At 50.8% G+C, this 27,995-nt stretch overlaps 1 protein-coding gene across 1 annotated transcript; it reads right to left on the reverse strand.

Moving 5' to 3' along the window:
- On the reverse strand, positions 1 to 27,931 carry CHST13 (carbohydrate sulfotransferase 13). The gene is made up of 3 exons (XM_085072579.1): positions 27,699 to 27,931; positions 4,270 to 4,346; positions 1 to 1,312 (listed from the first exon to the last, which is right to left on the reverse strand). The coding sequence occupies exons 1-3, from the start codon at positions 27,790 to 27,792 to the stop codon at positions 467 to 469; spliced, it is 1,017 nt and encodes a 338-aa protein (XP_084928705.1). The 5' UTR covers positions 27,793 to 27,931; the 3' UTR covers positions 1 to 466.
- Positions 27,932 to 27,995: the final 64 nt, after the last annotated feature.

The raw sequence follows: 27,995 nt of genomic DNA on the forward strand, positions 1-27,995 counted from the left end.
TTACATTAAATTATTGCTTTATTTCTGGTTCTATGCAAGTCTCTGATACACTCCACTCTGACCCCTGAGACTCCATGCCTGCCCCCAAACAGCCCAGTAAGGAGGAGAAAGACCTGAAGGGATCCTGCCCGAAAAAGGAGCCTTCCCAAGGCTTGGATCTACAGATGAGTCTCTTATTTAAAAGAAAGTCCCCAACCAAGGCAAGCAGTGTCCAGTCCCACCACCATTCCCTGTAGATATTGAAGGCTGGGAGGGAAAGGGAAGGAAAAGCTCCAGCCCCAGTGTTTTGAGAAGTGTTCTTCCTCCAGACCATGCATGAACAAGGCATCAGGATGTGGATCAGACCCTAATAAAAGGGCACAGGGAAGAAGTCAACCAAGAGATGAGCACAAGGTGGGAGGAGAAGAATTGTGGCAAGATGAGAGTTATCCAGCTCTCCCTCACCTCTTCCCCCCCAGCCCCTGTCTCATCGGAGGCGGAGGTACGAGGGGATGGAGTAATTGAAGAGCAAGTAGTCCATTTTGTATAAATTAAAGAGTCTCCTTTGGTAGAAGGGGCTAATGTCCTGGAAGAACTGGGCCGTCATGTCGTCCGTCGTCCTGGTGGTCTTGGAGGAGGCCGGGAACTTGACGCTCGCATCAGCCCCCACCAGCTGCAGGATGTAGTTGGCATCCTCGGCCAAGGTCTCGTACTTGCCCACCACATCGTAGTGGATGATGCAGGGGTGGCAGAGCGAGTGCACCCTCTCCCAGTGCTCGTTGAAGGGCTCCTCCTGCTGCGTGCGCGGGTCCAGCAGGTAGTACACGAACTCCTCGAAGCGCACGTCGTCGCCGCGCTGCAGGGCCCTGTCGCTGGGCTCCTGCCGGTGCCGCCGGATGATCTTGGTGCCGTAGCGCTTGTGGAAGGCCGTGTTGTAGCTGAGGGTGAACTTGTTGCGGTAGGCCGAGACCAGGCGCTCGAAGGGCTCCCGCACGAAGACGAACTTGAGGTAGCTGCGCAGGCGGTAGTTGATCTCGGGAACGCTGTACTCGGACAGGGTGCGCAGGTTGGAGGGGACGTGGGCCTCGTGGGCCGGGATTTCCAGAGGGTCCTGGTACTTGCCTTGCCCCGTCAGGACCATCATCACCCGCTTCCAGTTAGTGCAGGCCACCTTGGGCACGTAGCAGTAGAGCAGCCCGTGAGTGTCGTCCACCACCAAGTGCCGCAGGTCGTCCGGCTGCAGGAGACGCCGCTTGCGGGTGTAACGGCTGCAGACGTTGCTCAGCATCTCCCGTCTCTGCTGGTGAACTGCCTGCAGGGATGACTGCTCAAACTGGGGAGGAAAAGACCAACAGAGATGGTCACCAGCTTGCCCAGGCTGACTGTGGCCTACACGCAACGTTTGGCCCACAGCACTCCCCCCTGCCTCCCCTTTACTGGTTTGGTCAGTCACCCGTGAGGGATTTTTGGAGACAGCACTGACTTTGAATACAACTTGATTTGGTGCATTTAATCCCTGGACAGGCTGAGGTCAAAAGCAAGGATGAAATGTGATGAGGAGCTGGATGAGGAGAAGAATCAAAAGGAGTGAGGGAAGAACAGCCAGTGCAGAGAGGGCCAATAACAGCATTTTTAAAAAGCAGACACACACACACACACACACACACACGTGCTGGGCTATCATGCTGTCCCTTACACCAGTCCAGGGGGGATGCACGGTCCCAGGGACAGAAAGTGCAGACTTTTCCTGTCATGGGTTTCATCAGAAATCCCAAAATGTCATTAGAACATCTTAGGGAGGAAACCATTTCCAGGAAGTCAGAAGAGGAAGGTCCCGTCCTCCTCCGGCCCACACTGTCCTGGTTTTGCTCACAAGGGTTGGGAGGTTTCGGGTTCGTCATTGCTGGGAACATCCAGCAGTCTCGTCTGGGAACAGCTGCACCAAGCACCCGCTAACCCAGGGCGGCCTTGATCCCGCAGGGCTGTGGCTCTCATGCCATTCTGTGACCACCATGTCACAACACCATGGTGACTCCCACTTTGGGGCTGTGAAGACAGTCCTGCCAGTGTCACAGGGTGTCACGGCAAACAGCTCTGCCATCACACAGACATGGCAACCTCCAGATGAAGGGCAAGGGCGGGCTTCGGTCCCTGCATTGCTGCTGACAGCTGTCACTGCCTGTCACTGTCACAAAGGACACTCTTCACCAGGCTTCAGGTACTCCCTCCCTACTCCCTAGGGGCTAATGACATGTTTTGAGGGGCAGCATTGTAAGGGCTTGTAAAGCTCCTGCCAGGAGTTGGGATACTGACACAAACTGTCCATCCCATGGGTGACCCAGCAGACCTGTGATCTTCAGAGAGACACTAACATCTGGGCAAAAAGCTCCTCCTGCAAGGGATGAATCACACTCAGACCTTTTTGGATCTCCTTTCCACACAAGAAATAACCTTGTCCAGGCCACCTTAGTGACCACATTCTCCAGGAACCTGCTTGGGCAGTAACCTAAGACAGGGACAGGAGAAAGCATCCCCTCCCTGCTCCTTCCAACAGGGAGATGATAAGGGAAAACACCCACATGAAGGAAATGCAGGTGAACAGATGCTAACTGCCACCAAGATATGGCTCTGACATTGTTGGCTATTTGACTATGGAGAAAATATAACACCTAGGGAGGTAATAACCACAGCTGAAGAGGCATTCTCATGCTGCCTTGCAACACAGACAAACCTTTCAGCAGAAATTTCTTTTGTTTGGAGCCTCCCCATCAGCATTTAGAATTGGAAAACCTTTTTTGCAAGGCTTAAAAAAAGGGGCATTTTAATAATGTGATTTTTTTTTCAGGTGTTTTTCCCTGCAGTTGCATAATTCAAAACTATTGGACCAGAGAGACAGACAGACAGACAGACACTGTCTGCAGGCATGGCAACAAATAAATGCCACTACTTTTCAGCAGCCGCCCACTGGAATAAATGCATGTCTTGCAGCTATTTCAGAGCAAAATTGCTCCCTTCATTTCCTTCTCTTTAAAATCCAGGGAAGTTAGGTACCACTTTTCAGGAAATAACACCATGACATTCCAGCAGCGTTAGGGTTTGCTGGCATCATGGCCAAGGAAGTCCATATTTGCCATTTTTCAGAGAGCAAATGTACTTTGGCTGCTTATAGATGTAAGAGCATCAACCCAGACAGTAACACAAAACATCACATTTGGAAAGGTCTAGCTCTGGCTGCACTGGGCACTGCCCATGGGCACTGGGGAGGCAGCAGGGATGGCAGCTCACTGAGGGACAACCAGCACTGCCCTCTGCTCTAGGGGCTGCAGCAGACAGCCCCATGGACATGGGGAGATGCAGGGCACATTTGGTGGCTGAGGCATGTGGCATGGCACCCGTTGGAGGGTGGTTTCCCACAGGACATCCTGCAGGGAAGTTGTGGGTGAAGATCCCTCTGCAAAGGCAAGTGTGGCTGCATGAGGGGAAAACTGCCTGCCCAGGGGGAAATGCAGCAGAGAGAAAGAAACACTTTTTGCAGCTCCAACCACAAACCCCACTGTGAAGGGCAAGTGGGACACCTTCCCTGATTCCTGCACAGGGAGGGACCCACTGAGCCCAGCTGGAGCAGAGCAATTCTCTACCTAGGCTGTGCCTAGCTGCTCATTTTTCAGCAGCTGTAGCTGGCACAGGTCTGAATGATGGAGAGGCCTGAGATGTCCCAGGATTATAAATCCTGGGACATAATGGCTGAGTCCAGCTATATACAAGAAAAAAAATTATCTATCTATCTATCTATCTATCTATCTATCTATCATCTATCTATCTATCTATCTATCTATCATCTATCTATCTATCTATCTGTCTGTCTATCTATCTATCTATCTATCTATCCACATACCTATGTGTGTGTACATATATATGCAGCACCCAACAGAGAAATATGTGTCAAGTACTAGCTCAGGAAGGGCAGCAATGATGCTCTTGACCTGCTATGATGGCCCAAAGTTGGCTTTGAAATGTTCAGATGGCAAAGTCTCCCAGGTTTGTCTGGCTATGGTTCAGCCCACTGGCAATTAAACCATTTGCCCAAGTACCAGCAAGGGCCATAAGCAGTTTTTATCAAGTTACTGCCCCAGGCAGTGTGGTCTTGTCTGTTAGACACAGCCAGAGGTTCAGCTGCTAGGACCTTGGGGGTGGCTGGACATGGCACAGTGCCCCAGACACCAGAGGGGTGGAAGAAAGGGTCAGCACTCAGTGCTTCACCCCATCACTTCTCTGTCCCTGTCCCCTTACCTGGTCACTCTCATATAGGGTCTGCAGTGGGCTGCGACCAGCCTTCCCCTGCCAGGTGGATCTCATATCTTCAGAGGCTGAAAAAGGAGTGAGGAAAATCAGAGGGGTTGGAAAGGTCTGCTTCCCTCATATTCCCTGGAGATGCCCAAGTTAGGATAAGATATCTCCCAGGCAGAGACAAACCCATTTGGCTCTGGAAGTGATGCTCAAGCAATGCTCATCCCTCCCTATTTTTAATAAAATCTGCAGTTAGCATTCCGAAGGTCCAGACCTATTTTTTAACAAATAAAAGACCATAAATAAAGGTAACAACAGCTTGTTACAATTTCAAGAGCAGCAGGGCACAGTTTGATCTATATGCTTTTGGGAAATGCCACTACATCGGGCTGCATGTTTGAGGGAATGATGCAGGAGGAGACAGGACCCCAACCAGCACTGTCACAGCCCTGTGAGGGGTGAGATGGCCTCTGTGCTTGGCAGAGGGAAGGGGCAGAACCAACACTGGCAGCTCTGTGCTGAGCCCCAACAGGCTCAGGGTTTGCACTTCCCAGCTCAGAGACAGAGACAGGAGCACACATATTGGTCATGTGCTTTGTTGACTGGTAAATCAATTGAAGTTCTTATTTGCTGGTTTTTTTCTTCCCTTATAAAACAGCAGCATCTCCTCTGGTGTTCAAAGCTGAGGACAGCCACCCAGGCTGTCCTTGCCCCCTCCCTGCCCTGCAGATCAGCTGCTTCATTTCAGAGTTCCATCTGCACCAAACCCAAGGCTGGGTCTGACCAGCCACGAGTGCAGCACCACACACCCAGCCAGTGACAGCTGCTCAAGTTCTCCTGCTCATCAATTATTTAGAGATGCAACCATCTTCCAGGCTAGGAAGCATCTGCTTCAGCTGCCATTCCTCAGCCCCAGGGATCTGTTTCCAGCACAGTGGGGGCAGAACCATGTGGCCTGGATATCCCAAACCCAACACATGGAGCCAGCCATGGCAGGGGCACAGGCTCTTGCTTGCAGCAACACCTCCAAGCAGCTCTCCCACCACTCACCCACCCTCTACTTTTTGGCTCTGACTCTCTCCATTGGCAGAGGACGACACAACAGTTTTCCCATAAAAAGGTTTGTAACCATGGGGGCTGTGCAGCCCTGGAGTTGGCTTCCACAGAAAAAATCACACCATGAGTTTTAAAATGGAGAATGATGTTTTTGCTGAAGGGGAAGATAGGACACATTGTTCAGGAGACTGTGGCCTGGGAGGCTCTTCCAGTCCTCCAAGTTCCTGGAAAAAGCATCTGCCACAAGCCATTTCTGGCAATGTGAAGGATTCTAACAGAAGCTTTTTGCACAACAGTTTGGGGCTCTGGATCTTTTCATTCACTGACCGTCACCAAATAACCCCAAATTTCTTATACAAGTCCCAGATGACATCTGTATAACCAAAATAACCAGAAGGAAAAATCCTGATCCTCTACTCATTTCCACATGCTTGTATTTCGCTTAAGTGAAAGCTGCTCCAAAGCACAAAGTCACCAGGGTCTCAGCTAAACATTATTCATTCCTGGAGCTGTAATTAGGAGGAAATGACTGCCTGACCTCACAAGATTTCATCAGCAGTGCCTGCACGCTTGCGTGTCCGTGGGAAATGACACTTCCTGCAGCACTGGATTGATCAAGATGTTACTCAATGAGAAGGTAGAGCTCCTTCCTCAATCCTCTCTATCAGTTACCCCACAGGAGGGTGAAATGGCATCTGTGCCAGTGGGAGATAGCAGAAAATCCAACGTACAGTGCTGGGCTGAGATGCTCATCCCAGAGGAGCCCCATTTCACATTTCTAGGCTCAGCTCTCTGCAAATGACAGGGAATGAGATTGAAAACTTGACTCACTGCAGCTCAAATCTGCAAACAGAGAGCATTAAACTTGAGCCCCTTTCCCCTCTGGCTGGGGCTGATAAACCCCTGTTGGATGTAGGACTGTAACCCCACTGAGGGCTGTCAGCTGTGCCCTGCAGCAGACACTGCTCCTATATTTAGTAAAAACAATGTGGAGGCGTTTGTTTTCAAGATTACCATGTGCATCAACCAGAACCTTCCTCACCGGCACAGAAGCAAACCCTGGGTGGTTCAGGCTCACTTAAGGCTACTGGAAATGCAAATAGCTTGTGCTGGTGCTGCACAGGGAGGTGTGGAAATGTCCCAGGGAGAGGCTTCAGTGCCCAGTGCAGCGTCAGGTCATGGCCCCAGAGGAGCACTGGCTCAGCAGGAGGCTCTTTGGGCTCAACAAAAGGCAAATCTGCAGTAAAGCAGGGAGGGAGCAGAGGTCAGGCAGGTCACAGCCATGCTCTGACCTCTTCAGTCCTCTTTCTTTCAGAGGGACAAGCAGCTGTTGCACCTCGCAGGGCTCTTGCCAACAGCCCCAGCAGAAATGTTGCAGAATGGATTTCCTCCAGCCCTTCCCCAGGGCAAGATCTGGCAGAGATCAAGACATCTTCTCTGGATAGCAGCAAACCCCCTGGGATCCCTGCTACGCTCTTGCTGTACAGCATTCCAAAAAAAGGGGAAGAGATTTTAAAAAATGGAAAAAAAGCCCTGCCAGGCTTCTCCCGTGCAGATGGAGGAGGCTGGGAGTGCTGAGCTGGCAGGGGAAGACACAGGCACTCGGCACTGGCTGCATCCTGACGGGCTGTGTGCTCCAAGGCAATGACACCATCCCTGCCCCAGCACTGCCAAACCCTTCAGAGCACGGCCTGGCCCAGCAGCAGGGTTTGGGTTTGTACAAGGCTCCACTGCAGGACATCTCCCCACTCAGGAAATTTCTGCTTGCACTGCTTGCAGCATTCCAAGGAGAAAAGCAGCTGGGATCCCAGCTGGGCCATGACAGTGAATTCTGGAGACAGAATGAAGCCCTGTGGCAGAGGGGCAGATGCAGCTGTGGCCCTGCATGGCTCCATGAGGCACCAGTGCATGAGAAGGGCAGCATCCGATGTGTCCCATGGGATGGAGTGTGCATTCTCCACAAGGCTGGCTCAGAGTGGCTGCAGGTGCATGGACAGAGACAATCCAGGCTGCCCATGCCCAAAGCATCCCCAAAACATCTGGGATCACCTGGCAGTCACAGTGGTAGGCATGCCAGGGCTGCTGCAACCTGCTTGAGCGAGCAGCAGGCTGTAGGCAGTGATTTAATGGAGTCCAGACCCCTAAGATCAGCCTTTGCTGCCCAACACAGCCCTGCCTGAGACCCCAAGCTGTGGCTATCCCCTGGTCACCACCCCTCAGCCCCAGCACCTGCAGCATCACTGCTCACACACTCCTGTCCCAGCCCTCCCTGCTGGCAGACCCTGGCTGGCATTTACACATCCCTCCTATTCCACTCATTCATACTGAGAGAGTCAAGAACCCCATTCCCTGTATCACTGGTTTACCCATCCCCTGAATGCCCCTGGGACTCTCAAGAAGTTTGAGAAGGCCAAGGAATACTGAAATAATTGACAGTTGTTGAGGAGGGAGTATCATGTGAGTGAATTAATGGTTTGTGCTGCATTTTGGCACCATGGTCCTGAGTACAGCAGGATATTCCATCTTGGAGGAGCTGCCAAGACCTTCACATCCTGGCTTTTCTCCTGACTTTATAGCTTGTTACCGAGGTTCCCAGATTCCACCACATGCACTGGTAATCCTTGGAAATTTAGCATTGCCACAATTGCATTTGAAAGCAGGGACGTCACTCAGCCAAGGCATATCAGCTTGCTAAAGGGGAAAAAACACCAACCCTTGGCAATTGCAAGATCACTGTTTGGGTGAGAAGTATCATAGGGCATGTCTGTGATTCAAATCTAAAGTGTTTGTCACTGAGACAGGCAGAAGGAAGCGTCACATTTGTCCTCTGAATCTTCAAATGATGAAGCAAGGTCATAGGAGTGATGCAGAGCAGGAGAGCAAACCTGCTGTGCTAAGGCAGAGACACTGACCAGAAATCACGGAATAAGATGAGCCTGAAAGGAAGCTCAGGCACATTTTTGAGTCTCCTGTACTACGAGGTCTTGCAGACTTTCTTCTGGAGCTTAAAAAGGTATCACACTTCCTCCCTCTGCTCCTGCAGCCCAGATTTCATTGCTGTCCCATCACAGCTGAAGCTATTCTGCTCCATTGTATGACATCAACACCACAGAAGGATCTGGGGCTTCAATGTCTTGCCAGTTCTCCTTGGAAAACAGAATAGATTTTAAAGCTGTGAATTTGAGGTGTACTAGCTGATTGCAAAGACAGCCAGACGTGTGAGGTGAGGGAAAGACTGGATCATGCCTATTCCAGACTTCTGGAAGCACCAGTGAAAGAATTTGCTGTTTTGGCTGGAGAGACTCTTAAAACAGGAGGGAGGTTCTCTGCAACCACAACAGCAAATCCAGCACATGAACTGAAGAGTTTGGCTTGCAGACAGGATTCAGGCAGCAACAAGCCTGCTAGGCTGACATCAGCATTACCCAGGCTTTAGAAAACAGTCTGAAGGAAAGAAAGCAATTAAAAGATGTGGGTGCAACTGGATAATAAACAGCTTGGAATGAAAATCAACATGGCATTTACCAGGCACAGCTCATACTCATGTGAACTTGTCTGTAAATAAAATAAGCTGTTTCTGTTGATCAAGCCTGTGTGGTAGATCCTTACCCAGATACACTCAGAGTGTGGGAGACAACACAGCACAGGAAACGAGGACTTCAGTCAGAGAAGATGAAGTTTAGAAGGTGAACTGTAAAGGTCACGAGCAGCTAGAGAGCAGGTGGCACTTAAATGAGAAATACTGGACAGAGGGCAGATTTCGAGAAAAATTTCTCCCAGATTATTTTAGGGATTACTATTTTGAGAAGGAGTTGACATAAAAACAGAAAGATACCGATGATGGACAAAGCATTGAGAAAGGCTGCCATGGCAGGGAAAGACTGAAAGACCAACAGGGAAACTGAAGTTCATCCTGGATGAGGGGAGTGGAAATTTAATAGGATTTAATTTCACAATGTTGGAATTCAGCAGTTTCTGCTACTTTGCTGCTGGAAGTGGCAGGAGGTCCCAGATGCATTAGTTCTGGGCCATCAGCTGCCAGTGTGACAGTCATAAAAATAGGCAAATGAAGCCCTTAAACAAATCAGGTGAGATATTTGCCATCTCAGCAAAAAAAACCATTATCCATATGCTATTATCCATAGCAGATAATGAAGGATAGGAAGAGGTTTGGAAACCCCAGATCAGTGGGAGTCAGTTGCTGGGATGCACCAGGAGGAATACCAATTCATTTTGGAGGATGAAGCTTTCAGACATTTTCCAGGCTGGACCCTGGGGCCACAAGGAGCCAAAAATTCCACATGTGGTCTCCAGTACAAAACACTGGAGAGGGTTAACACCTGGAGGAGATCCAGTGGTCTCCAGCCAAGGGAAGTGAAGAGACAGCACATGAGCAGGCACCCCAGAGGCCCTGAGGAGCTAATCCTGACCCCACCACTGCCTCCCTGCTGCTGTCTCACAGCCCCAGCTTTGCTTCCTGTTGTGTCTGTGCAAAACCTAAAAAAAGAGAAAAAAATAATTGTGGTGCCTGAAATGATCAGTGTAAATTACAGCCTGCAAATGCCAGCAGGTCAGTGGGAGAGGTGCTGCTTTGTTCTGTAGGAAGGCTCAGTTCTCAGGGCAGACCCTCTTGGAAGGGGATGCTCTCTCTAAAACCAAAAAAAAAAGTTCTGAAATTGGAGGAGATATTTTTGATGGATTCTGACTTGAATGAAGGAAAAAGGATTGGTGACAAGAGCTGTCTGCCTGGCACACAAGGCATGTGTGCAGCTGAACTGCATTCATAGGAGGAGGAAGAGTGTACAGTGGGAAACAAATAACTGTGTTATCAGAAGGGTAAGCAGTGCCCAGAGCTCTACGGTGTAAAGGGATTTGCTCTTGGTTTAAGTCACTCATGGAAGAGCCAGAAATTAGGACCTGGATCTCTTCATGGATGCAGCAATGAGCTTCTCCAGACCTTGCTGACTCCTCTCCAGCACCTGCCAGGGGCAATGAGTGAGTGTTTCAGCCACAGCAGTGACGGCTCACTCACCCCTGACCACAAAGACACTGCTTTGCAAAGACAGGCTCCTCACTACTGAAATAATGCACCCAGGAGACACAGAGAACAATTGTGCCATCGAATTTCTGAGAGGATGTTGTGATCGTGCTAGTCAAAGCCAAACCCTAGCTGCAGCCACTGGCTGCTGAATCTGTCCAATTTTCGGTTTTAACATCCAAGCAGGCCAAAAAAAAAAAAAAAGAGAGAGAAAGAAATTAGAGCTTGGCAGCAGCAGTGATGAATCCAGACAGTTCCTGCAGTCTGAGCTCAGTTTTCCCCCTGGTTTGATAGCAAAGACTGGGACATGCAGCTAGACATACAGACTGTGAGGATGAGGACATGAGGGCCAAAAAATCCCACATGGAAGCACCATTTGAACCCCTGGGCAGTTGGCAGTCGTCCACATGAAGAACCCTGTCTGGAAGGATCAGAGCTATAGGGTCAAACAGTGCTGTCTCCAGAAAACAGCTTAATTCTAGGAAGCTCTGGCTTTTATGCTTGGGCTCCTACTGGTGGAGAACACATTTCCTCAATTTTTGCCTGAGCACAAAGGCTGATTTTTGTTTGTTGTTTTGGGTTATTTTTAAAAGACAGATACTTTTCAAAACAATGGTGATGTAAGAGTCCAACACCAAAATCCCACAGAGAACTCCAGACTCACTCACTGCCTTAATGTTGTGGAAGGCACTGACCTCTCTTTGATGGACAAGATGACCAAATAAGTGACCCTTTGCTTTCTCACATCATACACTTGGCTGTGAAGAACCATAGCAGTTCTGGTGTTCACAGAGCTAAGGGAGGACCTCTGGGACTTAAAACCAAACACCATTCCTATTTTAATTCTTACTGAAAGGTTTTGATTTGGGAATGGGAATACTTTGGCTCCAGAAGCAAATAAAATTTTTGGCTTCAAAGAGGCAATCAAGTCTCCTTAAAGTCTTGTGACTGCTCATTTTTACTGCATCTAGAAAGTCAAGCATACAGACAACAGAGGCTTAATTAAAAAGCTTATGAAAGGAAAAGAAATCTAACAGAGCCACATGATTGATTTGCTTAAATGCATCCTTCAGCTCTGTGAATTCAGACACAACCACCTCTGCTGGGGAGCTGCAAGTGTAAGGAGGTGAAAGTGGCTGCCTCTTTCAGGTGTCTGCAGCCAGAACACTCAGAGGGAGTGGGCAGCATCCATGCCCCTTTCTGGCAGGTAACTGGCAGCAGAGCACATACACAAGAATTTTGGGACGAGAGAACATGTCACTGCAATATTCAGACAAGCACAAGCAATGTCAAAACATCACCAGCCCTGCAGAGAACAACCAGAAAAGATGATTTCTGGTCTTCTCCCCTGGCCTCTCCCAGGCACTGCACTGCTCCCCAAGAAGGGAAAAGCTCAGATATCAACCCACGACAGTCCCCACCTTGCACAGCTTCCATGTGGCAGCCAAGAGACCCCTGTGGAGCAAACACTGTGCTTGACCTCTTTTGTTCATCCTGGGGCTGTGCCTGCCAGTGGTGAGCAGGAGGAGTGATGGAGGGGAGCTGGCATCAACTCCCAAACTCTGTAATTCTAATATTTACAATACAAACATGCATTTCTTATTCCAGACCAACATCCTCTGCTGCTCAGGAAATGCCCCTCTGGCTCTTCCCACTGTTGCCTCTCTTTTAATGGTGTTTTTCTCCCCAGTTATGCCTCGTTCAGCCTGTTCTGCCTCATGACAATGTCCTCTTGCAGAGACTCAGCACTGACACAGGGAAGAGGTTGCCACCTAGCACAGCCCCATGCAGTGTGGCCACAGGCAGACCCACTGCTGGCCTCCTCCAGTGTTTTCCTTGCTGATGAACAAGCCAGCAATGTATAACCCAGGCTATTCCTGACAGCCTGCCCTTGGCTCTGTGGGCCAAGCCTTGGAAAGGGCTGGCTGCTCTGCATGTCTCTCTGCTGAGGTACAGGCGGCAGAGAGTCTGTTGGAGACGTCTGTCTCGGCTCACTTGGTAGGGAACGGGAATAATTCTCCATCAGACCTTCCCCTGCCAGCTCCCCTCCTGCTCCCGACAGCAGACTGACAACCTGGAGCATCCTGGGGAGCAGCAGGACCTTCCCCATGCTTGCTCCAGAGCGTTTTCAGACCTTAGAGCAGAGCCAAGGGCCAGGATAGCTGCACCCCTACAAGGGTCCTGGAGTAGGTCCTTCCCAGATAGCCCAGCCAGGCTAATGTAGATAGCAGAAGGACCTTTGTGACTCTGCTTCCTGAGCAGATCAGCAGGCAGGCACATCCCTGTGCCCTGCAGAGCCATCTCATGATTCAGTGACATTCTTCCATGTCACCAGTTGAGCCACAACTCTCAGGCATTGGCATGACACCACGAAGCTCAACTCTCCCTCTAAAACCCCTGGGTTTTTCACCAGCACTGCACCCTAACTCTCAGGCTCAGAAATTCCCCAGGTAGCTTGGTTTTGGGCCATACAACTCTATTTTGAAGCAGAGCCAGCACTGGATGTTGTCAACTCAGTTATCCCCATGGCAAAGGGGCTCCATTTGGTGCCTCCTGACTTAATGATATTTCATTTAGCAGAAATGAAACCAAGTGACTCAAAGTTGGCTGGGTCAGACAGAATCAAGTCCCAGCAACATGGGGATACTTGAAAGCTTAGCTCAGGCTTCTTTTCCCAGAGCTGCACATTTTCTCCCATCCCCCCAGTCCTTCTGAAACAGCCAAACCAAGTAATTAAAACCCCCTGCCTCCCCTCACCTCCCAGCACTTGGAAACAGAGATGCATTGGGAGGAGGTTACCCACAAAGCTAAGGGAAAACCCACAAGGAAAGCAGCTCAGGGCAAAGCCAAGCAGAGCAAGACAGGACATGCACATGAGTAAGTTTACACAAGGAACAGCCCACATACAATGGGACAGTGAGCATCAGCAGGGGATAACAAATCTTCTTTCCCATCAGCCTGGATGGGTGAACCCACACATTTGCATATGGGAGAGGGTGGTTTTGCAGCTCCATGGGCACAGGGGTCACTTAGAAATGATGTTTTAGCCACAGTGATAAAGTACCATTTCAGGGCTTTCAGATGAGCGGTGGGGTGCAGAAGAGGGATGGAGGATGTACAATGGTTCATCATCTTCCTCTTCTCCAGTACCTGGCTAAAACATGTACCATTCTTGTGGGGATCCCTGGACCTCACCATTACCGGGTGTGCATGGGCAAGATTGCTTCCTTTGGGAAGGAGATGAAAGGAAGTGTCACCCCCTAAAAATAATACCCTTGTTTTCAGCAATCACCCCCTTGCAGCATCTCCAGAGTGCCAGGGCTGTGTGGCACAACTGGGTGGCAATGGCAGCCAGGCTCCCTGGCACTGACAACAGCCTTCCTCCAGCCAAGAAACACACTCCAAAGAGGGGACAATGAGTCACTGTTTTACATGGGATAACTCGATGGACTGCACCGCCCCTAACAGGAAAAGTCATTCCCTCTTCCAGGGATGTGCCCTCCTGTCTGGAAGGCAGCAGTCCACGGGTAAGAGAGGAATAAGGGGTGTGCTGCCTTCAGAAGATGTTAATGCAGGGCGTGGATGAAGGTTCTAAGCTATGCTCTCTGGAAAGTGATGGATGGGAAGAGCCACGCAGAGGGGTGAGTACATGTCCTGCTCTTGTTCCAGCCAGACAGGGAACAGCCAGGCCTGCCAGAGCAGCAGTGGTTGTGGTGAATGTCTGGGGGTGGAAATACACAGCCTCAGGGAACTGAAGCAGGACCAAAAATCCAAGCACACCTGCCCCAGTTATGCCCAAGATCCCTGATATCTGTGCACAGTCACCTGCAGGCAGCATCCCTGTAAATGGGGCTCATGGGTCTGGAGTGCCTCTGGCAAGTCTTTTTGGGGTTGGAAAGGCAGCAGAGCTGCACGACTTCTCTGTCTGATATTGGGGCACTTATCTCACTCACCCAGTGCAAACTACTCACAGCACAGGGCTCTCACACAGAAATCTGAGGGCAGACAGGCACAGGGACAGCCCAAAAGCCCCAGGCACACTAAATGCACTCACATGGCTTCCAGCCTGCAAAAGGCAGATAGATCTCCCTGCTTCCCCAGTCTGGGGTTGCAGTGACCCATGCTCATGGCTGTCACCTACCCACAACCACTTCCATGCTCACTGACTCATGCCAGATGCAATAAAACTGCAGACAGCAGACATGGGGCAGTGGCCAGCAGCACAAGGTGCCACTGGCACTAAGTGCCACCAGACTTCAGGTTTCTCCATCTGGACCCAGTTCAACACAGACACATTGACTTTCATTGGAAAATGCCTCAGCCCAGCCTCTCAAGTGCTGTGGCAACCTCTGTGGGGCAGGCAGTGTCCCTGTGCCAAGAACAGCCTCCTGAGCGGGTGGTGTGACAGCAGCAGCCCCACAGCTGACCTGACCCCTTCCCAACCACAGGCTCCTGTCCTCCTTGCCACCAACTTTTCAGTGCCTTCTTTTAGCTCAAACATGCCCCAGCCATGTGCCTTGCCAAGAGTCACACCTGAAGAGAGCCCTCTGACAGGTCACACATGGAGCTGGCACTGCCATCACCACAGAAATGTCACAATTAGACCTTATTCCACATCACCACTGCCTTCTCCACTGAAAGAACCCAGCAACTGCCTCTCCAAGGGGCAATTTTTGGCACAGTTCATGGCTAGAAACAGGACGCTGGGTGAGATCAGCCCCTGCTGCACCACATGCTGCGTGTCCTGCTCAGCACCACGTGGAATGAGGGATGGGAGGGAGGGAGGCAGCAGTCCAGCATTCAGAGCTATTTGGGTTTTTCTCCAAACCACTAGAAAAGAGGGACCTCTGATGAAAGTGCTCCAAAGAAACACAGCAAGCACTGCTGGCAGTATAATCTCCACTGTCCATTTCTATTAATGCTCTTGCAGGTCTAGCAGGAACTGGAAGGCTTGGAGCTGACTTTTCACCATCCAAGGCGTGCAAGAACTCCCAGATGAGCAAAGCCAGCATGACCCTGGTGCAGCCCCCACCAGTGTCCTTTGGAGGGGCACTTCCCAGCAGGCTGCTGGAGCACTTGCCTGGCAAAAGAGACAATGGACTTGTGTGTGTTTTGCTGCTGGTGTCTGGCTGACAAACCCAACCCACAGAGCTTCATATTTGCAGTGCACACTCAGCACTCTGCAGCCAGCACAGACTGAGGGATGATCCAGCACTGAGGAGTTTGCAGCCAGCTCTGCCTTCCATCTGCTGCACACAAAGCTCAGGCAGCACCACAGAGGTGGCTGAGAGGTTTGAGGGGGTGTCGTCAGATGGATGTTTTTTTAGGCTGCTACAAAAAAGAACATTAAACTCCTGATGTGAGATGGGGTCAGAACATCCTGCACTAGTTCAGCTTTCTACTGCATGTCACACACATTGGGCAGGAAAATAATTATCTTTCTTAATTTATTTTTTTGCCTTTTCTTTTATTTTTTTTCCCCTAACAGGAGGCTGCTCAGCCTTTAACTGCCTGGAAGAAACTTCTGAAACCTGAAATCCCTGGTCTGTCCAGGCTTCAGCCAGATGCCTACTGTTTGGGGAGTGCTGGCTGTACCCAAGCCAGTGCAGGGACTGGCTGCCACTGGTTCCAAAAGTGACTGTGATTCAGAGACCTGGCTTCTGGACATGCTTTAAAACCACTTGTGCATTACTCTTGATGTTCAAGATCCTGGAAGGTTTACTTAGGAAGTAGTTATTGCCATCGCCATTAGGAAGATATTAAAATCACATAAAGGAACTCCTTGTTTTCTATAAAGCTTTGTGAAAGCTCTTTCCTCTTTTGGCTCCTGCTTTCGTGCACAGCTTACTTTGCCTTTATGTTTCTGAAGATAATTTTTCTTCATTTGTCACCAATGACACCTCTTGGACCATCACAGTGCCACCAGCCATAGCCAGGCACAGGGGCTGGCACAGCTGGGCCTTGGCTGTGTGCCTCCCTCCTCCCTGCAGGTGGGGATGGCTTAGGCTCTGTTTTTCAAGGAAGGCCTTCTTATTCCCATTTAGTCAACCTGAGTCAAGGATCAGCCAGGGAAACTCTAATCAAGTGATGGAAAATGGTGACAGTTATAGGATTAGCTCACAATAAATCATGCAGAAAAGGCAAAGAAGGAATCCAGCTGCTTCAAGGAGCCTGCCAAATGCCCCAGCATCGTCTGTGGGGATCATATTAGGAACAGAGCCAATGGCAGCTGCTCTGGACACTCTGACCCATTCAGTGGTTCTTCCTAAAACCTCCATGTCTCCTCAGCAGCAGGAGGCTCTGGTCACCTGGTACCCACCTGAGGCAGCTGCCAGGAAGGTTTAATAGATCACAGGCATTTGAGGTGGAGGGATGTATTTTGCTGGGGCAACGTTCCTAGCTCTGTGCTGTCACAAGGACTGCAATTAAGATCTTTATAGGAAAGAGCAAATGAACAATATCCAGCAGGAACGTGGCCTCTGAGCAAATAAAGTATTTGTGTGTAAGTACCATGCAATCTTCTGTTTCCAAATGGTTAATTCCTTCTATAAGCCAAGCTAGAAGCTTTCCAAGAGCAATTTCTCTTCCCCATTACGCCTGTCGTTCCTCCTGGCCCCAGTTGGCTGCTTGCATTTATAATACAAGTCTGAACTGCCAGCATTTCCATTCCTTGTCAATAAACTCCTCCTCTGCAGCCTGCTGCCCGAAGGAGCTGCAGAAGAAAGGGTTGTTCCAGCAGTGCCAAGGCAGGAATCCTTGCTAGGATGGACAGGGGCTGATCTCCCCAGGGCAAGGCTGCACCAGAGACCCACCTCTCCCTAAAAACCCACTCATGTGGTGTCCATACCCCTGCAGCCCCCATCTCTGGGCAGGCTCAGGCAGCCCACAGCTGCTCACACAGCACCACGGAGCTGCCAAGCCCAGAGCCCATCTGCAGCAGCCTGCTGCCTCCTGCTCAGCTGCTGAGGCCACGGCAGGCCAGCATGCAGGGGACCGGGCTGGGCTTGCTCCAAACCTGCCTGCACTCAGCCCTGGTTTGGGCAGATGCTGTCTGTGCCCTCTGCACACAGGACACCTGCACAGGCACAACCAAGAGGAGTCTCTCTAATGTTGGATGGCTCAGCTTGCCTGCTGAATGTGTTTCAAGCCATCTTGTCAGCTCTCTGCATCTGGGACGGATGAAAGCCTCACCAAGCTGATCTGAGAAAAAAATTCAGGCTCAGCAAACCCTTCCCAGAGCAGCACCTTGCACACAGACATCCCTCCCTGGCTTTGCTTCACAGCTCTTCCTCCTCTGCTCCCAGCAGAGGCAGCTGAGGGGCTGTGTCCTGCCTTTCTAAATGTCACAGGTCTTTAGCTGTTGAGACTCAGGGTCACAAGATACACAGCAAGAGGCTTTACAAACATTGAAGAGATGCACGAGCTCGCAGAGGAGGAGGGGAGTGAATTACAGCCTGCTGGAGAGTAGGGGGAACCATCTCCAAGAATCATCTCCAGCACAAAAGGTCCCACCGTACAGCCTCTTGTGCCTACTTCTGCTGCATTTAGTAGAGGCCACTGCCTGGGGCCACCAAAGAGTCCTGTCTTCCCAGCCAGCATGTTCAGCAGAGGACACAAACATCTCCAGTGCCATCACAGCTCTGGGACACATCTAGCATCACTGGCAGCTGCTTGCCTGAGTGGCTGTAGGATTTAACCCTCCCTGAGCATGGCTGTTGGCTCTGGATACATCTCTTTCCTTTTGACAGGGAGTGAGCAAGCTCTGATGGGGACCTCAGGAAGAAGGGAACTGGGAGGCTTGTGTGTGCACCAGCCAGCAGCAGCTGTGGGCTACTGATGCAAAACCCCACCAGCACCAAGTCAGCCTTGTCTGAGACTCACACTGCCTGTGTCTGCTGATCCTATTAAGCCAAAGGGAAATCAATCTCCCTGATACTGCCAGGAGTAAACTTGGAAGGGACCCAGCTGTGAATATGCTACCCCTGCACCCTTGCCAAAAGGAAGGGCCTGGCTCTGTAGATATGTGCAGGACTGAACTCGCTGCCTTCTACTGCCATGGGGAAATCTGCCTGTGCAGAGACACTCCCGTGGCAGGCAGAGCCACACATCTATGGGGAAAAACAGTACAAATGGGGGTGGGGAACTGCTGAGGAGCTTCTGACCTCCAGTTTGTTTGTGCTGATTTCTCAGCTCGCTGCTTTGAAGAAAGCCCTCTGGAACAGGCAAGCCAGCCCCAGAGACATCCACACTGGGCAGCTCCAAACAAACATCACCTTTGAACCTCATGTCGATATTACCCACCTTCCTGCGAGGTCAGTGAAGCAACATCTAGCCAGAGAGCAGGCTTGGATTGGGTTCCACATTAACAGTGAGGCTGCAAATTCATAGGGAGAGAGTGCACTGCAAGAGACAGCACAAACCCACTGCTGCTCCCTCCCTGGAAAAGCTGGGAAAGCAGCCAGGAGATGGAGGGCTGTAAATCAAGAGGCATTTACATAGAGAAGGAAAGGCTATGAGCATGTTGTGACTGGAGGCCAGGACTCATGGCCTCAGCATCCCTCTATCTCACAGGTGACAAGCTGATGGGAAGGGACCCACAGGCCCTGTGAAGATCCAAAACATTTAATGGCACATCTCCTTGCACAAGCACCATGGGTAGGATGCCAGTGTCTGCCCATCTGCTATGACCAGCCTAGAGCCTTCCTGATCTGTCACTTGAGCCACTGCAGAGAGAGCAACCCGTTCAAAGACTCTTTGGGGAGAAAACAACTCCAAGTCCAGTTGGATAATGCTTTGAGAGAGCCTATGAAAATTAATTCAAATTATGAAAAAGCTGGATCTCAGCAGAATCGGGTGCTTCTCCAGCACTGCAGGTCTCAGCACCTGTACTCAGCACAGTTTGTGTCCACAGCTACATCACAGACTCACCCGAGCACAAAAGAGCTGGGGCACTGTGGTTTGCAGCATCTCACAGCTGCCAGATCAGCCTCACAGTGTGACACCACCCTGAGGGCTCAGTGACAGGGTTTGGTGACAGTGACCAGGGATGCAGCACTGCTGGGAGCACTGAACACCTTCATCATTCATTGCCCCAACATACTGGGGATCAGGGGTAAGGTGGAGGGAAGGCAGGACATGCCAACAAATATGGGGGCAACCAGGACTCAAAAGAGCCAGGCTGGTGCTTGGAGAGTCCAGCTGTAGGTGAGAAGGCTCTTGTCACTGTACAGGGAATGACCTGAGGTGGCACAGGGCAGTGTTCAACTGGGACAGAAAAATCAGCAGACATTGAATCCACACGAATTCATACCCTCAAAACCAGGTTCTTAACCATTTCCAGCACTGAATGGTGACTTATTTTCCTCTCAGCACAGAGCTGCCAAAGGATGTGGCTTTGTGGCCAGGCCTTCCTGCACTGGTAGACAGTGATGAGCCACCTCAACTGCAGATGAAGCTGCTGAACCCAAGGGTGGTGCAGCTGCTGTAGTCCTAAACAGCGAGCAGAAACCCTGCTTCTCCCAGGAAAGACCAACTCCAAGCCCTTCCCAGCCAAATTCCCATCAGCATGCCAGCCCATAAATTTACAACTGTTTATCTAGTCAAAACTCATCCAGATATTAAGAGCTCAGGGGCACTGTGGGGAAAACAGGAGCAGGCAGGGCAGCCAGGCTGTTTTCCCAACAGGCTGCAGGAATTCCCCACTGGCTGCTTCAAGGCTGGACACCTCTGTGCCCTGAAGCTAAATGTGTTCAGTGCCATCCCAGCAAGCTAAAGGGAGTGGATTTGTGCAAGGATGTCTCAGACAAGGATGACCAGGTGTAGAAACAAAATTCAGGCAGATCTTAGCCTCTGAGATTTCAGAAGGTGGGAGCTGGAAAGGGTTACAAGGCAGGGACCTTCAGGAAGTGTATAGATCCCAGACATCCCAGTGAGGGCTGCTGCAAAAAGCCTGGTAAAAAATGAAACCTGCTCAATAGCATTCAAAAGAAATGCTGGGAGAGAGTTCAGCTTCCCTCCCATTTCCCCTCTTCCTGTTCCCACATCCACAGGTCCTGCCAGGCTGGCAGGTCAGAAGGACAGCACAAGGACCAAGATGGCTCTGGTCCTGATCTCATGTGGTGCCCTCACACAGCCCTTCATCAGCTTTTCAGATTGAAAATGCATCTTTTAGGCAGCTGCCCAGAGTGAGTCACAACAATGTGTGGGGCTGATGCAGAGACCCATTTGCCAGTAGCAGAGGAGTGTGTGTGCACAGGGCAGGGTGTGTGTGTTTGCTTTTTGCAATCACTGTCCTGTCTGAGGGGCTCAGACTGAAAGCATGCTCAGGACACTGCTGAGCTCTGACAGATTCAGCCCAGCAAGAGAGGAGCAGAGATTTGTGGGCTGTGAAGTGCTGGATGACAGCTCAGGATGTTGGCCACTGCAGGTTCCTCTGGCTACTGGGTGTCCTGGGCTTGCCCAGCTCCAGGCAGAGGGGCACTGGGGGCTGCTGGAACCATCCCTGCTGCCTCCTGTAAACTCTGCACAGGTCCCAATGCCTGGCTGGTGCTGCAGCAGCCCCTGTGTCCTGTGCCAGCACACATCTCCTGGCAGCACGAGCCTTGCAGTGGCAATGTTGGTATGGTTTGTGCACAGGGTCCAAGTCACACAGAGCCATTTCTCACACTGTGTCCTCTGGCTCCCCTTCCCTGTCCCCACACACACTGGGTGTCCCTCAGAGCATCACGCTCTGCTTCCAACACAATGAATGAAGCATCATCTCTGCTCCCCAGCTCATTAAAACTGTAAGAGAAGCAAATCAAGCCCCACAACACAGGGCTATCTCCTACGCTGGGTGATCTCCTGTGAAGGACGTGCAGGAAGAGCTCATCCAAGCAGTGCCCACCCAGCTTCTGGGGATACAGAGCAACTCTTGCTTCCTATCTTTGCCCATCTAGGGCTTTGACTTAGACTGAAATTTTGGCTTCCCAGTCAAAGTCCCAGGCAATTGGGAAATGGAGAACAGGAGCAAGAAGAGACATTAGGGGTTTGAACCCTGTTTATCAGAGCTCTCCAACTGACTTCAATGGATGATTTACTAGAATGACATAGGCAGAAGCACTTGGAGGGTGCATGTAGCAATATCTCCAGCCATCCAGCCCTGCTGGGAGGATTTTCCTGCCAAGGGGGGGAGCTGCATTTGAAGAAAGGAAAAATTAAAATATCTATGTCAATCAGTAAGGAAATTGCAGAGAGCTTGTGGTTGAATATAGACCTGTCCCATAGCTGCAGATCCAGGCAGGAGACAGAGACAGGGTATCCCAGTTAACAGCACTGCAAGCTCTGGAGGTACAGTGCATGTATGGAAGAGAACAGACTGGGCTGAACTGGGCAGCAGAAGCTGGGAATATGGGGTTCAACTCTCCATTGACACCAGTCACTCCCCTCCATCCATGAATAATCTTACTGGGGGACCCAGCTCCTAGGGTAGGTCCATTTGTCCCTGTTTTCACTCTCAGAGCAGCTGTGCCATGCAGGTAGGACCAAGACACAGCAGTGCTAAACCCAGGCCTTTCAGGCCACCAGAGCTACTTAGTGAGTTGTTTCTCCCTTCTCAGATTGATAACAGTCCTTAACTGCCTTTGAACAAGGAAAGTTTTGGGTTTTTGCCCAGCTGTGCCTCAAAGCCTCAAAGCAAAACATCCCCCCTTGGCCCCTCAGAAGTATTTGGGGAGTTAAGCTCTTCTTTGGGTACTCAGCTCCAAGGGGGAGTACTGGGAGTTAAGTACCTAATGCCTTTGTAGTTTCTTGGCTTCTGATACCAAGTCCTGGGAAAGACAGCTGTGTTTGCACTGGCATTAAGATGGAGGGTTTGTCATCCTCTCCGTTCAGATGCTTGCGGGAAGCAAAGACCAAGAAAGAAAATCCAGCTCACAACAAACCCCAACACCTCCAGGAGAGCTCTGGCCACTGCATGAGCACTCATCTCCCAGGCTCAGACCTCACCAACCTGCACCAACACAGGCAAAAGTCCTACTGCTGATGTTTTTGTGTTTTTGTGGAGTTCTGATCGTGGGATATTGGAGTTCTGTGAGTGGGGACAAAACACAGGTGCCACGTGCTGCCAGAGACGAACAGCCAGGCTGTGATGGCAGAGGGCTGCAGGACCAGCAGAGGTTGGATCCAGGTGGCAGAGGCACCAGGACATGAATCCTTCCTGCAGGGACAGAGTTAACTCCGGGTGTGCTAAGTCCACTCCTTTCCCCTCCAAAACCAGAGATTCTCAGGAAACTGTATAAAGCCAAGAAGGACTAGAGAAAGCATTCCTCATGAAAAGCTTGGCCCTCGGGAGCAGATGGGCTTCATTACTGTCCTGCTCTCTGCACTGGACTGGGTGGATTCTTCTACCCCGACAGGTCACAGATGGAGCATTTCATGTCTTTTCCAAACATGGCAGATCTGAGAGCTTCTAGCCTGTGTTTGCCAACATCTTGGCTGACAAATGTAGCTGTACTTCGAGCACTGGCTCCTCAAAGGGCAGCAGCTGCATCCTGGGCATCACGGCACTGTGACTGGGAATCTGAGCCAGGCAAAGCTGTCCCACAACAAAAACAAAGAAAGAAAAATCAACATCATTGGAAAGTGTCTTAGATTTGTCATCCCTGCCTGTGCTTGCAGCCTTAGCCAGGGTGAAGCAGCAGAGCCCTCCTTATCTGGAAGGCTGAGGACATGTGTCAGCCAGCTGCAGGCATGACCAGGCACAGAGCATTCGCTGGATGAACCACGCGCACGTCCCAAGGCAGCGTCTGAATTTCAGCCTCAAAATACCTTCAAACAATGGGGAGGAACTGAGGCCTAAAATAAGCTCTTTCCTGTTCTGGGAAAAAAAAAAATCCCAGGTTTGCAAAGGTCTGCTAATATTTAAGTGATTTTATCTCATATTTAAGTGTATTTATCTCCATTCTCCTAGGCCAGGTCTAGGTGCACTTGTAGGCTGACGGACTAGGGCTCTGTAGGACCTCTGTCAAATCATTTATCAACTTTATCTAATCTCTATAATAATTCGTATCCCCCTGAAGGGACAAATCTTTAGGAACAGAGATGGAGCTGACTGAGATTTCACAAGAACAGCCACAGATTTGGATGCACAGCTCAAAAAACTTGAAACACAAGATTTGGAACAATGAGAAGCAAGAGTTTCTCCAGGAACTAAGGGGTGTTGGGCTGGGCAAGTGAAACCACCTGAAAATTGGCAGAGAGTGGTAACAGGGGTGTCTTCCATATCCACCTTGGCACATCAGAGGGCTAAGAAACACATAAAAATTGTGAGTTTCCTGCCTGTGATATCTGCTACATGAGTTGATGTGGCTTCTGGCATTACTGCTCGTCCTGTAACACCCCAGTCCCTCTTTCTCAGGCTGGTGAAGTGCTATCTCCACTCTAGGAGAGGCTGAAGAAGGCTTTGCTCTATCAGTGCTCAGAGGAGATCCAACTGGTTGATGCAGGAGCAGATAAGGATGGAGAGAGCGATCTTGCTGCTTTCTTGTTTGGAAACCTTTCTGGAGCAGTATCACAACCCTGGCACTTCTGGTATCTCTCATTGTGAAAGAATCAGACCAAAGGCTGAGTACATCTCACCTGCAAAGCCCTATGAGGTCCAGCAGCTCATGCTGACAGCAGGTTGTGAAACAACATAGGGAGCGCAGAAATCAGGGTTAAGCCAGTGCTGCTAAAAACACCTAAGAAACAACAGCTGGATGCCGCAGATGGACAGAACCAGAGCAGAAATAAAGGAGCACTTTGAGATTGAGGGCTTTTCCTTCTTTCTTATTGGAGAAAACCCGCCAGTTCTCTGGATGTCAGTACAATTTGCCTACTCACAGCTGCCCCACCACTGGGGTGGCCCCACAGAACTGGCCTGCAGAAACCTCAGACCAGATGAACACAGGGCCTTAGGACCTTCCACTGACCTCCCTCTGCCTCCTTGAGATGTTCCCCCCTCCCTCTAGCCCACATCTGTACTAGCAAACTCATCCCACCTCACCCAGTGTTGCTAAAATCAATGTGGTCCCCCTGACAACTGCACTGCCCAAAGCTCTGATGCAGACAAGGAATGGCAGCCTCCAGTATCTCCTGCTGTGCCAGCCTGGATGTGCTGCCAGCAGAGTGAGATGAAATACCAGCCTGGGAGCCCTGCTGTGTATTCTCACCTCTGTGCAGAGAATGTACAGCGTGCACAAGTCAGCACAGCTAAGGGTGAGCTACTCCTGCAGGGAACAGCAGAGGAACATCACCGCAGGAAATGGATGACAATTATGCTGAGGCCAGACTGGACCTCCTGGATGGCTGTGGGGTGACACCAGTACAGCCAAGGCCTCCTGATGGCTCTTGTCACTCCCTGAGCCCAGATGAGGTGCCCAGGAGCTGAGTGCACCTGCCCATGCCACCAGCTGAGGTACAGAAGGAGCTGTAAGTCTCCTGCTGCAGGTAAAACCTGGAACTACCCACTGTGACAGTGTTTGGAAGCTCCAGTGGCCAGCATGCTCAGCACCACTCCCACAGCTTCCTGTGACACAGACATCCTGCCCTTGGCCATGTGTCTGTGAGCCTGGAGAGGGACAGCTGATGGCCAGCAGGACAGAGGGGTCACCACGGACTTGAAGCAATCAGGTGACAGTCCATGGCACAGCAGCACCCCAGAGCCAGGGGACAGCTGGGACTGCAGCCCCTGTGTCTGCTCACTGGCACAGCCAGCAGGAAGGACAGGCAACAAAACCAAGCAGGGCCACCAAGTCAGGGCACACTCAAGCACACAAGGCCACCTCCCTGCGGAGCACCGAGACTTGTCCCACCCCTCCCAGCGCCAGCGAGGTCGGCAAACACACCGAGCTCATTCCTGCCTCCAGGAGGTACCACGGGGAATTCTGCCACTGCCTTCAGTACAAACAAATTCAGCCCACCACCAAAATAACCAACTCAGCGGCATTTAGGAGCAGAGTTATTTCAGCACAGGCTGGCGTGTGGGTGTTCCTGAGGCAGAACAAGAAAGCCTTATTCCAGCACAGCCATGGAGCTCAGCGCAAACCACTCTGGCGCACAACTGTCCGGATGGAGTTAAAAGTGGGCAATGCAAACAGAGCAGTTAATTCCTGCTCCCTGGGCTGAGCGAGCCCTTAGCACTCTCAAAGGTTTCTGGTTATATCATTTTTCTTCCCATGTTCTGCTCCTTGTCCTGGTCACAGGAAGGTTTGGTCTCTATGTGCCATTAGCAAGGATTAATTCAGCATGTTCCGTGTAATGGACTGTGGGTGGCCCAGGAAAGGCAACCTGCTCAATCCTGCTAACGATGGAGAAAGGATCTGACTGCTCCTGGGGGAAACTCACAGCACTGCTGCTTTCTTTTCCAGCATTTTTCTTCATTATTATATAGAAACCAAATGACACCAGACAGCTAGAACTCCAAATAACCCCAAGGCAGCCATCACTTTAAAGATGACATTTTTGTTTGCAAATTGTTTACCTATTATTGTAACTTGTAACTTCCAAAATTCAAGTAATTGGCCTCAGTTTGTTTTCCTTTGGGATAAAAAATGAAGCAATCTTTAGCTTGCTTCTTTTCTCTATATGGTAATGACCTTTCCTCTGCTAGGGTGAGTTTTTCACTGAACTGAAGAGGAAAGAAAAAACTGTAAACAAAAATAATATGGGAAAGAAATGGCGCAAAAATGAAGGCTGGACTCAGGGAGAGAACTATGTGGCTAGAAAATAAGCAGATGTTAGAGAACACAAATATTTCTTTAACTCAACTCTTTCATGAACCTAAAGGGGAAAATCTGCAGAGGGCATCCAGCACCCTCACAAAGGGGTTTCCACTGAGTGACAAACGTTACTTGGTTCCGCTAGTTGGAGATCCCTACCTCAGACCTATCACCATCATGGGAACTTTCAAAAATCACACTTGCCCCATGTGAAAGAATACATTTGCAGGGCGTTGCATTTCCCAAAGCCTCAGCTGGCCAGCACTTCTCAAGGGAGCATTCCAGATCCAAATTCCCTCAAACCCCTCGTGAGACACCATCACCATTACCATCACCTGGTTTGCTCTGACCTCACAGGAACTCTGTGTGAAATCGTGTTGAGATCAGGTAAAGAATTAAAGTCAACTAAGCACTGAAAGTTCTGCTGACTCAGACCAGCACAAGTCTCTTTTTTGAAAACTAGAGCCCTGAAAAGAGACTCATTTTCCAGTCAGATGCTAGAAAGTGTATCCAGTGTAAAACACAATTGTCTCTCCATTAGCATCCCTGGAGATTAAAGCTAATTCAGTACTGCACTTTTTACTGAGCAGTCCCAATACTAAAGTAAGATACATAAATCATTTCCTTGAGAAAAAAAATGTTACTAAGGAATACAAGACTTGATTGAGGTCTTCTGGGATTTCTGAATTCATTTGACAAACTTCACATACTCATCTAGAAATAACAAATGCTTGCTCAAACCCAACTCCTTTTCAATCTCACTCAGCCAACAAGATACGCCTTTTTTATTTTTAGGAAAAAAACACATTAAAGTGATGGAGCAGTCCCTATAAAAGGAAAATCACATTTCATTTAGTCCACACTGATAAAATTCCATTAGCGTTTCAGTCAAGTCAGTCTTCTGAATTTTAAGATGTAACTCTAAAGGCCCCATTGATGGATTGCTGCTGTACTCAGAAAACATTAGTACATTGTTACAACGGCAGGAATTACCCAATAACGTCTCTTAGGAAAGAGGAACTAATTTCCCCAAAAGAGCAGAAAAAGGCAGGAAAATAAATTACAGTCCCCCCCCAGCACCAAACTGCTTAGATTTTAGTTCAGAATTGTTTCCCAATGTGGAAGAAATTCCTAAGAGCACACACTAGAGAAGTCCTTTGAGCCGTTGAGATTCCCAGGAATTTCAGTGACCGCGGGTGCGAATGGGCACTTGCGGCTCAGAGCAGCTCCCGCTCCCCGTCCCGACCCGGCACAGCCTGGCAGCGCCGCACCAAGCTGTGCACAATTCCATGGTGGCACGAAGCTGTTTCACAGCCCGCAGGGACACGGAGCGGGACAGTGACCCGAGAGAAGGTGGCTTTAGGAGGCACACACGGGATGACCGCGAGCAGCAGCGCCGGGACGGCACCGCCGCTCACAGCGCGGGCGAGCGCAGCGCGAACTTCAGCGGCTCAGCGCAGGGATGTGCAGCCCGGCGAGCTCACCGCGGAGACAACTCCAGCTCGCCGAGGGGCTCCGGGACAAGGGCTGCCCGCCAGCCCCGCTCCCCGCTCCGCCCGCCACCGCCACCGCCGGGGGACCCTCGGCGCCCGCCGACCCACCTGGGCTGAGGCTGCTCTGGAAGTAGAAGAGGACGAGCAGGAACGAGCCGAGGCCGGCGGCCAGCGCCAGCCGCGGCGCCCGGCTCCGCCGCATCGTCGGCCGCGGCTGGCGGCGCAGCGCAGCGCCCGCGGCCCCGGCCCGGCCCGGCTCCGGCTCCGGTACCGGCCCGCCGAGCCCCGCCGGGCGCCGCGCCGCCCCGCCCCGCCCGCGGCCCCGCGCCGCCCGCAGGAAGTGACTCGGGGCGGCTCAGCCGCCGCCACGGGAACTTGGCCCCCCGAGAGCCCCGCGGCGCCGGC

Source organism: Lichenostomus cassidix, chromosome 12 (assembly GCF_008360975.1).
Source record: "Lichenostomus cassidix isolate B80296 chromosome 12, HeHo_3.0, whole genome shotgun sequence".
In the NCBI taxonomy this organism is placed as follows: domain Eukaryota; kingdom Metazoa; phylum Chordata; class Aves; order Passeriformes; family Meliphagidae; genus Lichenostomus; species Lichenostomus cassidix.

Excerpts from the sequence above, each read along its gene's own strand:
- CHST13 (XM_085072579.1), bottom strand. The coding sequence starts at position 27,792 with ATGCGGCGGAGCCGGGCGCCGCGGCTGGCGCTGGCCGCCGGCCTCGGC. Across the intron at positions 4,347-27,698 it reads CCAGAGCAGCCTCAGCCCAG|CCTCTGAAGATATGAGATCC; the intron begins GTGGGTCGGCGG and ends CTCCTTTTTCAG. Across the intron at positions 1,313-4,269 it reads CCCTATATGAGAGTGACCAG|TTTGAGCAGTCATCCCTGCA; the intron begins GTAAGGGGACAG and ends TTTCCTCCCCAG.